Source organism: Cuculus canorus, chromosome 26 (assembly GCF_017976375.1).
Source record: "Cuculus canorus isolate bCucCan1 chromosome 26, bCucCan1.pri, whole genome shotgun sequence".
Lineage (NCBI taxonomy): Eukaryota > Metazoa > Chordata > Aves > Cuculiformes > Cuculidae > Cuculus > Cuculus canorus.
The window spans coordinates 18,512-32,661 of NC_071426.1; the positions used below are offsets into that span (position 1 = coordinate 18,512).

At 59.5% G+C, this 14,150-nt stretch overlaps 1 protein-coding gene across 11 annotated transcripts; it reads right to left on the minus strand.

Annotated features, from left to right (window-relative positions):
* Window positions 1–1,271: 1,271 nt before the first annotated feature.
* Window positions 1,272–13,867, minus strand: SORBS3 (sorbin and SH3 domain containing 3). Of its 11 annotated transcripts, XM_054088798.1 has the most exons (21): window positions 12,303–13,867; window positions 10,362–10,448; window positions 8,829–8,960; window positions 8,636–8,741; window positions 8,331–8,554; window positions 8,186–8,249; window positions 7,977–8,112; window positions 7,792–7,885; window positions 7,674–7,715; window positions 7,186–7,285; window positions 6,276–6,331; window positions 5,913–6,082; window positions 4,709–4,863; window positions 4,548–4,627; window positions 4,415–4,461; window positions 4,141–4,255; window positions 3,937–4,062; window positions 3,002–3,436; window positions 2,814–2,893; window positions 2,399–2,505; window positions 1,276–1,777 (listed from the first exon to the last, which is right to left on the minus strand). In XM_054088798.1, exons 3-21 carry the CDS (start codon window positions 8,916–8,918, stop codon window positions 1,716–1,718), a joined length of 2,289 nt encoding a protein of 762 aa, XP_053944773.1. In that variant the 5' UTR covers window positions 8,919–8,960; window positions 10,362–10,448; window positions 12,303–13,867; the 3' UTR covers window positions 1,276–1,715. The 11 variants fall into 11 exon arrangements, with proteins under 11 accessions (XP_053944767.1, XP_053944766.1, XP_053944768.1 ...); XM_054088792.1 differs by lacking the exons at window positions 10,362–10,448; window positions 12,303–13,867 and adding an exon at window positions 11,656–12,269 and having other exon boundaries at window positions 1,272–1,777; window positions 4,709–4,827; XM_054088791.1 differs by lacking the exons at window positions 10,362–10,448; window positions 12,303–13,867 and adding an exon at window positions 11,656–12,269 and having other exon boundaries at window positions 1,272–1,777.
* Window positions 13,868–14,150: the final 283 nt, after the last annotated feature.

The window sequence follows — 14,150 nt, forward strand, 5'->3', positions numbered from 1 at the left end:
GAAAGCTTTAAAGGGATCCGCATAGGCCCTGTGAGGGGTCTTGGGGTCCTAGAGGGGTCCTGGAAGGCCTGAAAGGTGTCCCAGTAGGCTCTAGATGGGTCCTTGGGGTATTAGAGGGGTTCTGGAAAGCCTTAAAGGCGTCCCTGTAGGCCCTATGAGGGGTCTTGGGGTCCTAGAGGGGTCCTGGAAGGCCTTAAAGGGGTCCCAGGGGGCTCTAGAGGGGTCCAGAGAGTCTTATATGTATCTTAGAAGATACTAAATGGGTCAAATGGGGCTCTAGAGTGGTGCTGCAGGTCCTTGAGGGGTCCTAGAAGGGCATAAAGGGGTCCCAGGGGACTCTAGAGGGGTCCTGAAAAGGTCCTGGATAACTTTAAAGGGGTCCCAGGCTGCTCTATATGGGTCCTAGGGGACCTTAAGGGGTCCTGGAAAGCCTTAAAGGGGTCCCATGGCACTCTGGAGGGGTCCAGAGGGTCCTAGAAGGCATGAAATAGGTCCTGGGAGGCTCTAGAGGGGTCCTTGGTGTCCTAGAGGGGTCCTGGAAGTCCTTAAAGGGGTTCTAGGGGGCTCTAGACAGGTCCTGGGAATCCTAGAGGGGTCCTGGAAAGACTTAAAGGGGTTGCATGGGGCTCTAGAGGGGTCCTGGAAGGCTTTTATTAAGTCACAGGAGTCTCTATAGGGGTCCTGGGGGTCTTGGAGAGGTTCTGGAAGGCCTTAAAGGGGTCTCATGGGGCTCTACAGGGTTCCTGGGGGTCTTAGATGGGTCCTAGAATCATAGAATCACTAGGTTGGAAACGACCCACTGGATCATTGAGTCCAACCATTCCTAAAAATCCCTAAACCATGCCCCTCAGCACCTCATCCTCCAGTCCCTTAAACACCTTCAGGGAAGGTGACTCAACCACCTTCCTGGGCAGCCTGTTCCAGTGCCCAATGACCCTTTTGTGAAAAATTTTTTCCTGATGTCCAGTCTGAGAAGACACTAAAGGTGTCCCAGGGGGCTCTAGAGGGGTTCTGGGCGTCCTAGAATGATCCTGGAAGGCCTTAAAGTGCTCTTACCCGCAGCATCTCTGCCCCATGTAGCATCTCTGCCATGCAGTATCTCTGCCATGCAGCATCATTGCCCCATGGAGCATCTTTGTCCCACGCAGCATCTCTGCCGTGAAACATTAGTGCCCCATGGAGCATCTCTCCCCTACGGAGCATCTCTGTCATGCAGTATCTCTGCCCCACAGAGCATCTCTGCCATGAAGCATCACTGCTTCACAGAGCATCTCTGCCCACAGCATCTCTGCCTCACACAGCATGAAAGCTGAGCTTTAATGATGGACACGAAGCAGACGCAACTCCCAGGAGCGTGGCACGGTCCTGGACCAGCATCTCAGGTCTGAGCCATCACAGTCAGGCCCAGCACCTGCCAAGACCCCTGGCACCAGCCAGGACCCCTATTGAGGCAGTGGGTGATACAGCACCGGGCAGGACCCCCGAGCACGGCCACTGGGGCAGTGGGCAATACGGCACTGGGCAGGGGGTGGGTTAAGGCACTGGGAGCGAGGGGATCAGTCCTGGTTATTGGCAGCCCCATAGGGGCAGGAGGGAAGTAGTGGCATTTTTTCCCCATGGGAGGATGCAGCAGGGATGCAGGGTGGCCGAGGCTGGACATCGGGGAGCCCCCAGCCCCACGGCGCCCCCCAGGCTCCTCTTCTCCACACCGTGGGTCACACCGGTGCCACGTAATTGCCGGGGAAGGTGCCGAACTTCTGCGTCCGCCTGGAGATGCCTTGAGGGGGAAAGGAAAGGGATGCAGGAGCTGTAGCATCCCATCCCTGTCCTTGTCCCCATCCACACCCTGATGGCAATGCAAAGGCAAAGTGATGCATTGAGGGGGCCATGGTGGCATCCCATCCCCTCCCCATCCCCATTCTCATCCCCTCCCCTTCCCCTTCCCCTCCCCCTTCTCACCCCCATCGCATCTCCATCCCCATCCCATCCCATCCCAGCCCCTCCCCTCCCCTCCCCTCCCCATCCCATCCCCTCCCCCTCCCTTCCCATCCCCATCCCATCCCATCCCATCCCCATCCCCTCCCCATCCCATCTCATCCCCATCCCCTCCCCATCCCATCCCCATCCCATCTCCATCCCATCCCCTCCCCATCCCCATCCCATCTCCATCCCATCCCATCCCATCCCCATCCCCATCCCCATCCCCATCCCCATCCCATCTCACCCCCATCCCCTCACCATCCCCATCCCTTCTCATTCCCATCCCCTTCTCCATCCCCACCCTGATGGCCATGCAAAGGCAAAGGGATGCATTGAGGTGGCCATGGTGGGGTGGCATCCCATCCCATCCCATCCCATCCCTGTCCTTGTCTGCATCCCTGTCCTGATGGCCACACACCCACGAACCAGCCGTCATCGCACTGCTGCATCACATCCACCCGGTCGCCCTCCAGCAGCTCCAGCTCATCGGCATTTTGAGGCTGGTACTGGTACACCGCGCGGTACCTGCGAGAGACAGCATGGCCAGAGCCCCACCATCACCAGTCCTGGTTGGGGACACTGTGCCACTATCCTCCCCACTGCCACTGGTCCCAGATGGGGACACTGCACCTCTGTGCTTCCCACCACCACCAGTCCCAGTTGGGGACACCGTGACACAGTGCTTGCTCACCACCACCACAGGTCCTGGAAGGAGACACTGTGCCATGGTGCTCCTCATCGTCACAAGTCCCAGATGGGGACACCGTGCCACCATTCCCCCCACCATCATGGGTCCTATATCAGGGCCCCGTGCCACTCCCAGCCCTACTTACATGGTCCACTGGACTTCGGAGCTGTTGAAGGATGTGACGGGCACGGGGCGGGCGCTGGTGGGCACCCCTGGAGCTGCGCTCTGCAGCGGGGAAGAACACGGGGGCAACCTTATGGGGTAGGCCCTCCATCCCCAGCACCACGGGGCACAATGCTGGGCTGGAGGGCTGTGATGTGTGGGGTCACTCACCTTCTCGGGGGGCCAGGATGGGTACCAGGGCTCCTGGGGTTGGGTGGCCACAGGGTGTGAGGGGGCAGCAGGGGCCGGAGAGGGGTGAGGGGCACTGGTGTGGGGCAGTTTGCGGGAGGAGCTGAAGGAGAGGTGACAGTGGGAGGGTGGACAATCACCGGCCTCGCCAAGCCCCCACTCCGCTGGCCGAGGGGAGCCAGCAGAAACTGGGGGGCCCTGAGGACCAGGTGAATGCTGCAGGGATGGAGAACCAGCGGGGAGCCGGGGGCTGGAGGAGGCAGGTGAGGGAGGGAAATCCTCAGTGGTGGCTTTCACCCGTGGCTCCTTCAAGACCTGCACGTAGGTGGTGGGGAAGATGCCCTGACGGCTGGTGCCGGAGATGCGCCCCTCGTACCAGTTCTGGTCCACCCGCCTCACCAGGCAGACCCGCTCGCCCTGTGTGGGGACAAGAAGATGGGTTGGCATGGGATGGCATGGAATGGCATGGCTGGAGCATCTCCTGTGTGAGGACAGGCTGAGAGAGTTGGGGTTGTTCAGCCTGGAGAAGAGAAGGCTCTAGGGAGACCTTAGAGCAGCTTCCAGGGTCTCTAAAAGGGTCTCCAGGAAAGGGTCTCCAGGAAAGCTGGGGAGGGGCTCTTGGTCAAGGTGTGCAAGGATAGGATGAGGGGGAATGATTTTCAGCTGAAAGAGGGGAGATTGAGACGAGATCTTAGGAAGGAAGGTTCTCCTGTGAGGGTGGGGAGGCCCTGGCCCAGGTTGCCCAAGAGCAGTGGTGGCTGCCCCATCCCTGGAGGTGTTCAAGGCCAGGTTGGATGGGGCTTGGAGCCCCTGATCCAGTGGGAGGTGTCTCTGCCCATTGGAACTGGGTGGGCTTTGAGGTTCCTTCCAACCCAAACCATTCCAGGGTTCTATGGCACGGCTTGGCGTGGTGGTACCTTGCGGAAGGAGAGCTCAACAGGCAGTTCCCCTAGGAAGTTGTAGAGCGCCAGGGCCTCGCCGTACTCCAACACTTGGATGGTTGGTGCTTTGATGGGCTTGGGCACCTCCGTGGAGGGCAGGATCTGGGAAGGGGACATTGGTGATGGTCAGCACTGGGGTCTCCAGGCCTGGCCACCCCCTCGCCATCCCGTTGGGCTCACCTCCACATAGTTGGAGGGGAAGATTCCCACACGGCCGTGGTGCTCGCCCTCCAGCCAGTTCCTGTCCACCTCCTTATGGATGTAGACAATGTCCCCCTTCTGCAGCATCAGCTCCCTGCAAGAGCAGCACTCAGGGACACCACTGGAACCAGTCCCTTGGGTGACACCAACCCATCCTCAGCATGGCCACCCCACAATCCAAGGTTCCTCTGCTCTCCAACCACCACCCAAGGGACGATAAAGACCTGGGGACCCCAGCATCTCCATTACTTACTTGGGTGACTCAGCTTGGAAGTCAAACTTGAGGCGAGCAGCTTTCATCTAGGGAGGGAGAGGAGCGGTTATGGGGGATTCCCCCTTCCCAGTAGCTCCCAATCCATTATGGGATGGAACCATCCCAGCCTCACCTTCTTCTCCTCTCTCCTGATGGCCTCTGCGGGGCCACCCATGTCGGAGAGGCTGGGGAGGGTCTCTGGCCTGAGAGTGTCTGTGAAGAGCCTTGTGTCACCAGCTGGAGGAGCTGGATATGTGGGGTGCCCCACGGCATGGCTCAGGATGGGGGTCTCACCTCTGCCAGGGATTGCACAGCTCTGGTCGCTGCCCAGCCCACCTCGCTCCATGGTGGGGACAGCAGGCAGGTGGTGAGTGCCGGGGGGGCTCTGCAGGCAGCGGGGGGACAGTGGCGTCCTGTGGGGTGACCAAGACCAGGGTGCTGGGTTCCTCCTGGACCAGGACACAAAGTTCCCCTGGGACCAGGACGCTAGGGTACCCCAGGACCAGGAGGCTTGGTTGCCCTGGGACCAGGACACAAGGGTCCCCTGAGACCAGGACACCAGGGTCCTACAGGACCTGGATGCTGGGTTCCTCCTGCACCAGGATACCAGGGTCCTCTAGGACCAGGGTGCTCGGTTGCCCTGGGACAAGGAAGTTGGGGTCCCAGGACCAGTAATTTGCGTTCCCCTAAGATACCAGGGTCCTCCAAGACCAAGACGCTGGGTTCCTCCTGGACCAGGATACTAGGGTCCTCCAGGAGCAGAATACTCGGTTGCCCCAGGACCAGGAGGCTTCGTTCCCCAGGACCAGGGCACCCTGAGACCAGGATGCTGGGGTCTCCTGGGACCAGGATGCTTGGTTGCCCTGGGACAAAGATGTTGGGGTCCCAGGACCAGTATTTGGGGTTCCCCCAGGACACCAGGTTCCTCTAGGACCAGGGTGCTTGGTTGCCCCAGGACCAGCAGGCTTGGTTTCCCAGGACCAGGACACCAGGGTCCCCTAAGATTGGGATGCTGGGGTCTCCTGGGACCAGGATGCTTGGTTGCTCTGGGACAAGGACACTGGGGTCCCCTGGGAAAGAATGCTGGGGTCTCAGGACCAGTATGTTGGGTTATCCCAGGACACCAGGGTCCTCCAGGACCAGGACGCTGGGGTTCTCCAGGGGCAGGACACTGGGTTCCCGCAGGACCAGGACATCGGGGTCCCCCAGGACCAGGCTACCTGGTTGCTCTGAGACAAGGATGCTGGGGTCCCCCAGGACCAGTATGTTGTTTTCCCCCAAAGACACCAAGGTTCTCCAGGACCAGGATGCCCGGAGCTCCCCACCATGACCCCCAAAGTCTCCTTCTAGAGCAGCCAAGCGGGACAGGGCTAAAGTTTGCCACTGGTGCCAGTGGCACATCCCAGCTTCCACGGCAGGAAGCACGGAGTGGGGCAGCCTTGCTAATGGATAACCCTGCTCCTGGCTGGGGCTGAAGAGACCAAACTCCCCCCTTTACCTGTAGAGGGTGTTTGGGTAGATCCTACAGGAATGGAAGCGCTTGTTGATTTGTATTCTGAGGGGCACAGAGCCCCGGAGGGTATCCTGGGGTGCCGGTGATGGGAATCCAACCACAGCCACCTCCCCTGGGGCTGAGCCAAAGCCCGGGACATGGCGTTCCCCGCACAGCTTGGACAGGGGAAAGGGTCAGGCTTCCAAGAGTTAGTTTTGTTCCACCCAATGGCAACTGGCCAAGCATTGTCTCCCCACCCGTGGTGGCCAAGGATGCCGTGTGGACCCCCACAGTGGGAGACAGGACACAACAGGGATTGTCGCCCACCCTGAGCGGGACAGCTGGGTTTGGGGTATGGCGTTTACTCACCGAGCCGCCAGAGAGGCCGGAACAGAGGAGCGAGAGCCGGGAGCAGCTGCCGGGCTCTGCCGGAGCAGGAGGGGGTGGGAGAAAAAAATTAATCATCCGAGAGGCTGAGTCTCGGCGGGAAGCGAGGGAGTCCAGCGCCCGCTGCGTCAGGCCAATAACGGCCGGACAGATGGACGGCAGAGGGGGCAGGGTCCTAGTGTCCTGCAGCCACTGCCATGGCCACCAGCCAGCCAGGCATGCATCCAGATGTGTGCACACTCAGCCATGCATGGACCCAGCCATGCATGCATCCAGATGTGCACACAGCCAGCCATGCATGTGCACAGCCATGCATGCATACAGATGTGCACACAGCCAGCCATGCGTGCATCCAGATGTGCGCACACCCAGTCATGTTTGTACCCAGCTGTGTGTGTATATGCAGATGTTCACACATCCAGGCATGCACGTATCCAGCCATGCATGCGTCCAGATGTGCACGCATCCCACCATGCGTCTACCCAGTCATGCCGGCATCCAGCTGCCTACACACTTCAATGTGCACAATCCAGCCGTGTGTGTACCTGGCTATGTATATGCCCAGATGTGCTGGCATCCTGCTGGATGGGCACACATCTGGATAGACCCACCACCAGCCCCAGGGAGAAGTGAGGGGCAGCAGGAGCCCCTCAGGTTGGCGTGGGTGGGCAGGGGCTGGAGTAGAATCATGGAATGGTTTGTTTTGGAAGGGACCTCAAAGACCATCCAGTTCCACCCCCTGCCATGGGCAGGGACACCTCCCACGGGCAGGGACACCTCCCACTGGATCAGGGGCTCCAAGCCCCATCCAACCTGGCCTTGAACCCCTCCAGGGATGGGGCAGCCACAACTTCCCCATCTCTGGAGGTGTTCAAGGCCAGGTTGGACGTACCAGGTTTAGGTACCTTGCAGGGATGCTGCCGCATCTCCATGGCCTTCATGTCCTTGTCCAGCTCCTCGCTGAGCTGCTCCAGCTCCTGCTCCAGCAGCACCTGCGCAGGATGGGGCCATGGGGGGGGTGAGGATAGCATTGCCATCACCCTTCATCCCAGCAGGGTGGACACCAGGATGCTACATCTCAAGGTTGATGGAGCTTGGAGCCCCTTGATCCAGTGGGAGGTGTCCCTGCCCATGGCATGGGGAGGAATTGGTTGGGCTTTGAGGTCCCTTCCAACCCAAACCATCTCGTAATTCCATGATTCTCACTTGACATCAAACAGAACACACAGAACCCATCCCTGGAGGTGTTCAAGGCCAGGTTGGATGGAGCTTGGAGCCCCTGATCCAGCGGCAGATGTCCAAGCCCATGGCAGGGGGTGGAACTGGATGGGCTTTGAGGTCCATTCCAACCCAAACCATCCTGCAATTCTATGATTTTACCTCGATGGGCTGAGCCCGCGCCGGTGGTGTCGCTGCCAGGGGCTGCAAAGGGCAAGGAGCTGGTTAGGTGCCCACCATCATCCCTCCAGGCCGGCTCTCGGGTGCCGGGGCTCCCTACCTGCTGCGGCTGCTCCAGCACAGAGGATTGCCCCGGTTCGTAGTCAAAAATGCTGCCAGGCTCTGTGATGTCACCGGTGTCACCCCAGCTGGTCCTGTGAGGAGGCAGGAAGACCTCAGCCCCTCACCCTCATGGGGAAACATGACCCCAGGCATTGCTTAAACCCCATGTGGTGCCACACTCACCAATCCAGCCCATTGGGAATGCCGGAGGGCTTGGTTGTTGGTGGCTTTCTCCATGGTTCTTGGGCACACAGAGGTGCCGCAGTGGGCAAGGGGCTGAGCTCTGGCATGGGGCAGGGATGGGGGTCCCAGTCAGGCTCTGTGAGGATGGAGGAGGTGGTGAGCAGGCACCATGCCATGCCATGCCATGGCGTGGCAGGTGATGGTCTTACCTGGCAGCTTGCAGTGGATCTGGCGAAACATGCTGCGATACCAGTCGCGGGGACGGTTGACGCTCTGCAGGGACACAGGGAGGGGGTGACAGAGTTTGGGGTTGGATGGTGGGGAAACCTCATTTTGGTCCCCCCTCCAACTCACCGAGCGTGAGGCGATGGGCATCCCCGTCTCATCCACTGGCCCAATGCCATCGTACTTCACCCAGCGCTTCTCGCGACGCTTGCTGTCCTTGGTCCAAGTGGCCGACCAGCCTGGTAGTTGCGGGCAAGCGGAGTTGGCCCCGGGGCCACATGTGGGGCTGGTGGGTGCCGAGACGCTGGGTGCCTTCGCCTCCTTGCCCGGCCAGGTCTGGTACCACTCGTTGGCTGGGGATGATGAGGTTGAGGATGAGCAATGGAGCATCACTCGGCACATGGGGACATCCCATGGGTGTTCAGGGGAGGTACCTGAGCTTCTGGGGGCTGCTCGCTCGTGCTCAGCTGTGCTGTGGGTGGCTGGGTGGTGGAAGTCGAAATTCAGTGTGTTGGAGCCCCGGTGGTGGATGATGGGCACCTGCGGCACAAGGAGGGCACTGGCACGGTGGCAACGTGGTGGGGATGGAGTTGAAGAGGCTCCCCAAACTCTCCCAGCCTCACTCACCCACTTCGCTGCATGCCATGGGTGGAAGGAGGGGATGTTCTCTGTGCCTAGCACCTGGCTGGAGTCGGGGGACAGGAGCTGGTTTGCCATGGCCAGGGGGAGCCGGGATGATGCCCCAGGGCTGCCCGTGCTCTGTGGGGAAAGCAGCTGCGCTCACAGCAGGTCCTGGACTCTCTTTGCTCGATGCTCCCCTCCAGCAGCTTCATCTCACCAGGCTTTGGGGATCTGGGTGGCCTCCATCCCATTCCCACCATCATCCCCAGTTATTCGGTGGCACAGGGGACACCATGATGGGGTGGCAACCACCGTGGCACCGTTCCCAGTTCAAGGAACCTTGTGGTAATGGAGGACGTGACAATTCTTGGCTGGAAACAGCCCTCCATGCAACCCCAACCACACCACAGCCAGATCTGGACCACCCAGCCCCAGCGCTGAGCAGGGATGGATCCAGCAAACCCCTCAGGGTGAGACAAGTGGATGGTTGATCCACCTTTCCCATCCACCCGGCATCCCAGTGCCATGGGATGCAGCCGGCACAGGTGCTCTCCTGCCTGGGCACGTGTCAGGCAGTGCCACACCGGGATAGCTGCCAGGGCTGAGGAACACAAAGAGGCAGAAGTATTTCCCCACCCTGCAGTGCAAACAGGGAAGGGAGTGGGAAAGGAGGGGAGAGGCAGCGCCAAAGCCAAGCCCAGCGCCCCAGCGGTGGGGCTGCGAGTCATCAGTGCCAGGGATGGGGGGTAATTGAGGGGATTGGGATCTCCGTAACGGCTCCTGACGTGGGCCTGAGTTGGTGTGGGAGGGCTCCGGGGATGAAAGCAGCCCTGGGGACCTTTGGGGGACACCCATGTCCTTGGTCATCCCCCATCGTCTTCACCCCCCATCTCCTTCATCCCCCATTGCCTTTATCCCCCATCACGTTCATCCCCCATCACCTTGTCCCCCATCGCCTTCATCCCACCTTGTCTTCATCCCCCATCATCTTCACCCCTCATAGCCTTTGTTCCCCATCATCTTCACTCCCCCATGGCCTTCATCCCCCCTGTCTTCACCCTGCATCACCTTCATCCCCCCTTATCTTCATCCCCCATCGTCTTCATCCCCATAGGGGCGCGGGCATTGCCCATCACAGGACATGCCAAGCCCGGGACCGCACAGACTCCTCCTCAAACAGGGTAGCCAGGGGGCTGCTAGCCCAGCCCAGTGCCCCATGTGTCACACATGGGGCGGAGCACACTGAGGACCCCCATCTCCTCATTCCCAAGAGGCTCTGCAGGAATTAATGGTTATCAGTGCCGTGGGGAAGCTGATGCCTTGGAAACACCCCGCCCCCCGGGGGCACGGAAAGCAGGGTGAGGGCTTCAACCCCCCCGGACACCCCAATAATGGCTGCTCCATCCTCAGCACAGTGCCCTCCTGCAGCCCCAGGGGGCTCAGCCCCATCCTGCTCCCAAAATCCGTCCCCAAACCTGTCCCTGAGGAGCAAAGATCCCCCATCACTCTTTTTTTGCCATGCCCTGAGACAGCTCTTACCTTCTCCGTGGGGCTGGGGGCTCAGGGAGCCCCGCAGCGAGCAGGACAGAGCAGCAAGCAGCAGGGAAGAAAAATGCACAGCGCAAACTTTGCCAAGAGAAGGAAAAAGGGGGGTCTCAGTGCATGGGGGACGCCTGGGGACGAGACCCCCCAGGCAGCATTGTTGGCCAAGTCTGAATCCGCCGTCCTCACTGGCTGCGGGTGCCCGCCTTGGATGCTCTCATCCCCCCCTCCCAGTGCTCCCCAGTCTGGAGCGGGGCCGGCCCATTCAGAGTTTCCAGTGACATTTCCAGGGCTGGGATCCAGGAAGGCAAGCCAAGAGGCTGAACTCATCCCACGCCCCGCGCACGCGTTCCCAGCCCCCTGCTTACGAAACGGGGTGAGCTTGCTGGGACCCCCACTGCGGTGAGCCCTGAAGGGGACCAAGACGGGGGTTCAAGAGTGGATGGGGAGGGAAAGAGCCTGGTGAAGGTGGGGAGCAGGGCTCCGTGCCCCCATAGCCCACCCACAAATCCTGGCACGGGGCGGGGGGACGACGACAGTGAAAGAAGAGCCCTCATTCCCGCTGCTGCCTGCTTCCCGTGGGCGATCTTCCATTCTCTCCATCCCCTCCATCCTCTCCATCCCCTCTCTCCTCCCCTCTCCATCCCATCCATTGTCTCCATCCATTGTCTCCATCCCCTCTGTCCTCTCCATCTCCCTCATCCTCTCCACCTCCTCCATCCCTTCTATCCTCTCCATCCCCTCTGTTCTCTCTATCCCATCCATCCTCTGTACCCTCCGCCCTCTCCGTCCTCTTCATCCCCTCCATCTCATTCATCCCCTTTGTCCTCTCCATCCTCTGTTTTCTCTATCCTGTCCATCCTTTGTCTTCTCTATCTCCTCCATCCCCTCCGTCCTTTCCATCCCCCTGTCCTCTCCATTTCCCCATCCTCTCTGTCCTTTCCATGCCTTCCATCCTTTCCATCCTCCCATACTCTCCATCTCCTCCATCCCCTTCATCCTCTCCGTCCCCTCCATCCTTTCCCTTCCCCCATCCTCTCCATTTCCCCCATCTTCTCCATCCCCTCCATCCTCTGTCCTTTCCATCCCATCCATCCTCCATCCTCTCTGTCCCCTTCATCCTCTCCATCCCCTCTATCCTTTCCCTTCCCCCATCCTCTCCATTTCCCCCGTCCTCTCCATCTCCTCCATCCTCTCCCTTCCCCTGTCCTCTGCATTTCCCCCATCTTCTCCATCCCATCCATCCTCCGTCCTCTCCATCTTCTCCATCCCCTCCATCCCCACCTCCCACCTCCTCCCCTCGGCAGTGCAGTGTCCCAGGCTTGGCTGCTCTCTTCCTGCTCAACCCCAAAACTGCTGACAGCCCTGAACCAGCAGCCCCAGCCCTTCCTGTGTCCCATGAGCTCCCACGTGAGCTCAGGCCTTTTACCCTCCATGGAATGTCCTGTGGGAGGGTGGTGGCTTCGCTGCCAAACTCCAGGCCTCCCTCGGTCCCCATCAGGCCACCCCTGCCAGGGATGGAGGGACAGGGACAAAGGGGATGATGGCACCAGCCCTGCCGGGGCGCCATGCCGCACCCAGGAGACAGAAGGGACAGGAGCTGGGGTGGCAGCCCTGGAGGATGCAGCTCCAATCCTTGGGGATGGTGCGTCTCATCCTGTTCAGGCCAAGGAGGAAGCAGGTTGGGGACAGGAGACAAGAAAACTGAGCTACAAGAGCAGAGGAGGAGAGGGCACAGCGCCAGACTCTCAGGGGAAGGATTAAACCCTGCCAGGAGACCCCAGACTCCATCCTTGCTCTCTGAGGGGGCAATGGTCCCCCCTCCAGCCCAGTGACATCTCCGGGGGTCACAGCAGTGCCAGTGGGGTCCCGGCTGCCCCACATGGCTGCAGCCCATTCTGGTGGTCCTGATCCCCCCCCATCCAGGACCAGACTCACCTCTGCAGCCCCATGCGCCGTCCTGGGTGAGCGGGCACCGGCCTTGCCTCCCTCTCGCTGCGCCCGGCTCCCAGCACCGGCCTCCACTGGCAGATAAATATTTAACGTGCAGCCCGGGACAGCATTAACAAAGGGCAAGTGTTTCCTGTTTGCTCAGCGCAGCGATGCCAGCCGGGAATGCGCAGCCAAGCCCAGCGATGCTCTTGGTCGGAGTTGTCATCCCAGAGCGGAGCTGTGCCCCTTGCCCATGCCAAGGAGTTGGGAGCCCAAGGTTGGTTGCCGGTGGCTCTCAACTGTTGGGTGGAAACACCCAGGAAAATGGTGGGAGAGACGGAGCATCCCTTTCCCAGTTGCACCCTGGCCGCTTCCGGAGAGGGAGATGGCAAACGGATGACACGCGTTGAAGGAAACTCAACGGCAAAATGCTAGCCCAAGTAGAGAAGCCAGATGTGGCAACCACAGCGGGGAGCCAGGTTGCCAAGTAGGGAGCAGGCCATGCCCCTGCCACCTGGCTCAGGGTGCTGAGCCCCAGGATAGAGCCAGGAGCACCAGGCAGAGCTGGAAAGACCAAGGCTGCTCCTCAAACCCTCAAAGCCTACGGCACGGCGGAGGCAATGCAACCAAGAAAGGCAAGAGCCAGGGGCAATGTAGGAGCAGCAATTCCCTTCGCTTCCTCCTGGCACCCAGGATGCCAGTGGGAGGAGGGTTATTTGCTCAGCCAACATCTGGGAGAATGGAGAGGGAGCCAAGAGCTCTCCAACAGGAGCAGCTTCACAAGTGCCAACGTGCCAGGAAGGATGGAAGCTGCCGACCTGGCACTGCCCTGACCCTGGAGAGGGGTCCTATGTGAGGCAGTGGCTGGAAAATAGACCCTAAATCCCTGCTGGGGAGGGGCTCTGGATCAGGGATGGCAGGGAGAGGATGAGGGGGAATTGTTTTCAGCTAAAAGAGGAGAGATTGAGATGAGATCTTAGGGAGAAATGTTTTCCTGTGAGGGTGGGGAGGCCCTGGCCCAGGTTGCCCAGAGCAGTGGTGACTGCCCCATCCCTGGAGGTGTTCAAGGCCAGGTTGGATGGGGCTTGGAGCCCTTGATCCAGTGGAAGGTGTCCCTGCCCATGGCAGGGGGTGGAACTGGATGAGCTTTGGGGTCCCTTCTAACCCAAACCATTCCAGGATTCTATGATTTACATGTCAGATATTTTTCTTCTCAAACTGGATTAAGTACAAATCTGTGTTTCCCCACCTGACACAATGGCAGAAGAAACAGGAGATGTGGATCCGTTGGAGCAAGTCCAGAACAGGCCACGGAGATGATCCGAGGGCTGGAGAACCTCCAGTACAAGGCCAGGCTGAGAGAGTTGGGGTTGTTCAGAGAAGGCTCCAAGGAGACCTTTAGAGCAGCTTCCAGGACCAAAAGGAGCTCCAGGAAAGCTGGGGAGGGGCTCTTAATCAGGAAGGGCGGGGAGAGGACGAGGGGGAATTCTGATTCCCAATAGGCAGGCTCTGTGCCGTGCCCACTGCCCCAGCGCATCCTCAAAGAAAATCATAGCAGAGCCCAGTGACTGTCAATTTTAACCTTTTTTTTTTCTTTTTCCTTAAAGATGACTCTCAATTTACATTAAGACAGTTCTAACAAATTCATTCCTTGTTCACAAAAAAAAAGAAAAAAAAAAGACATTATATTAAATAATTTCTGCCAATAAATAACATTTTCACCATTTTTTTTCTGTTTCTCCTTTAAACAGAACTAAAAAAAAAAGAATAAAAGCAAGGAAGGAAATAAAAAAAATAAGAAGGAGGCAGTCTCCAGGCAACAGGCGTTATGATCCTTCAGCATTGAGAACCCTA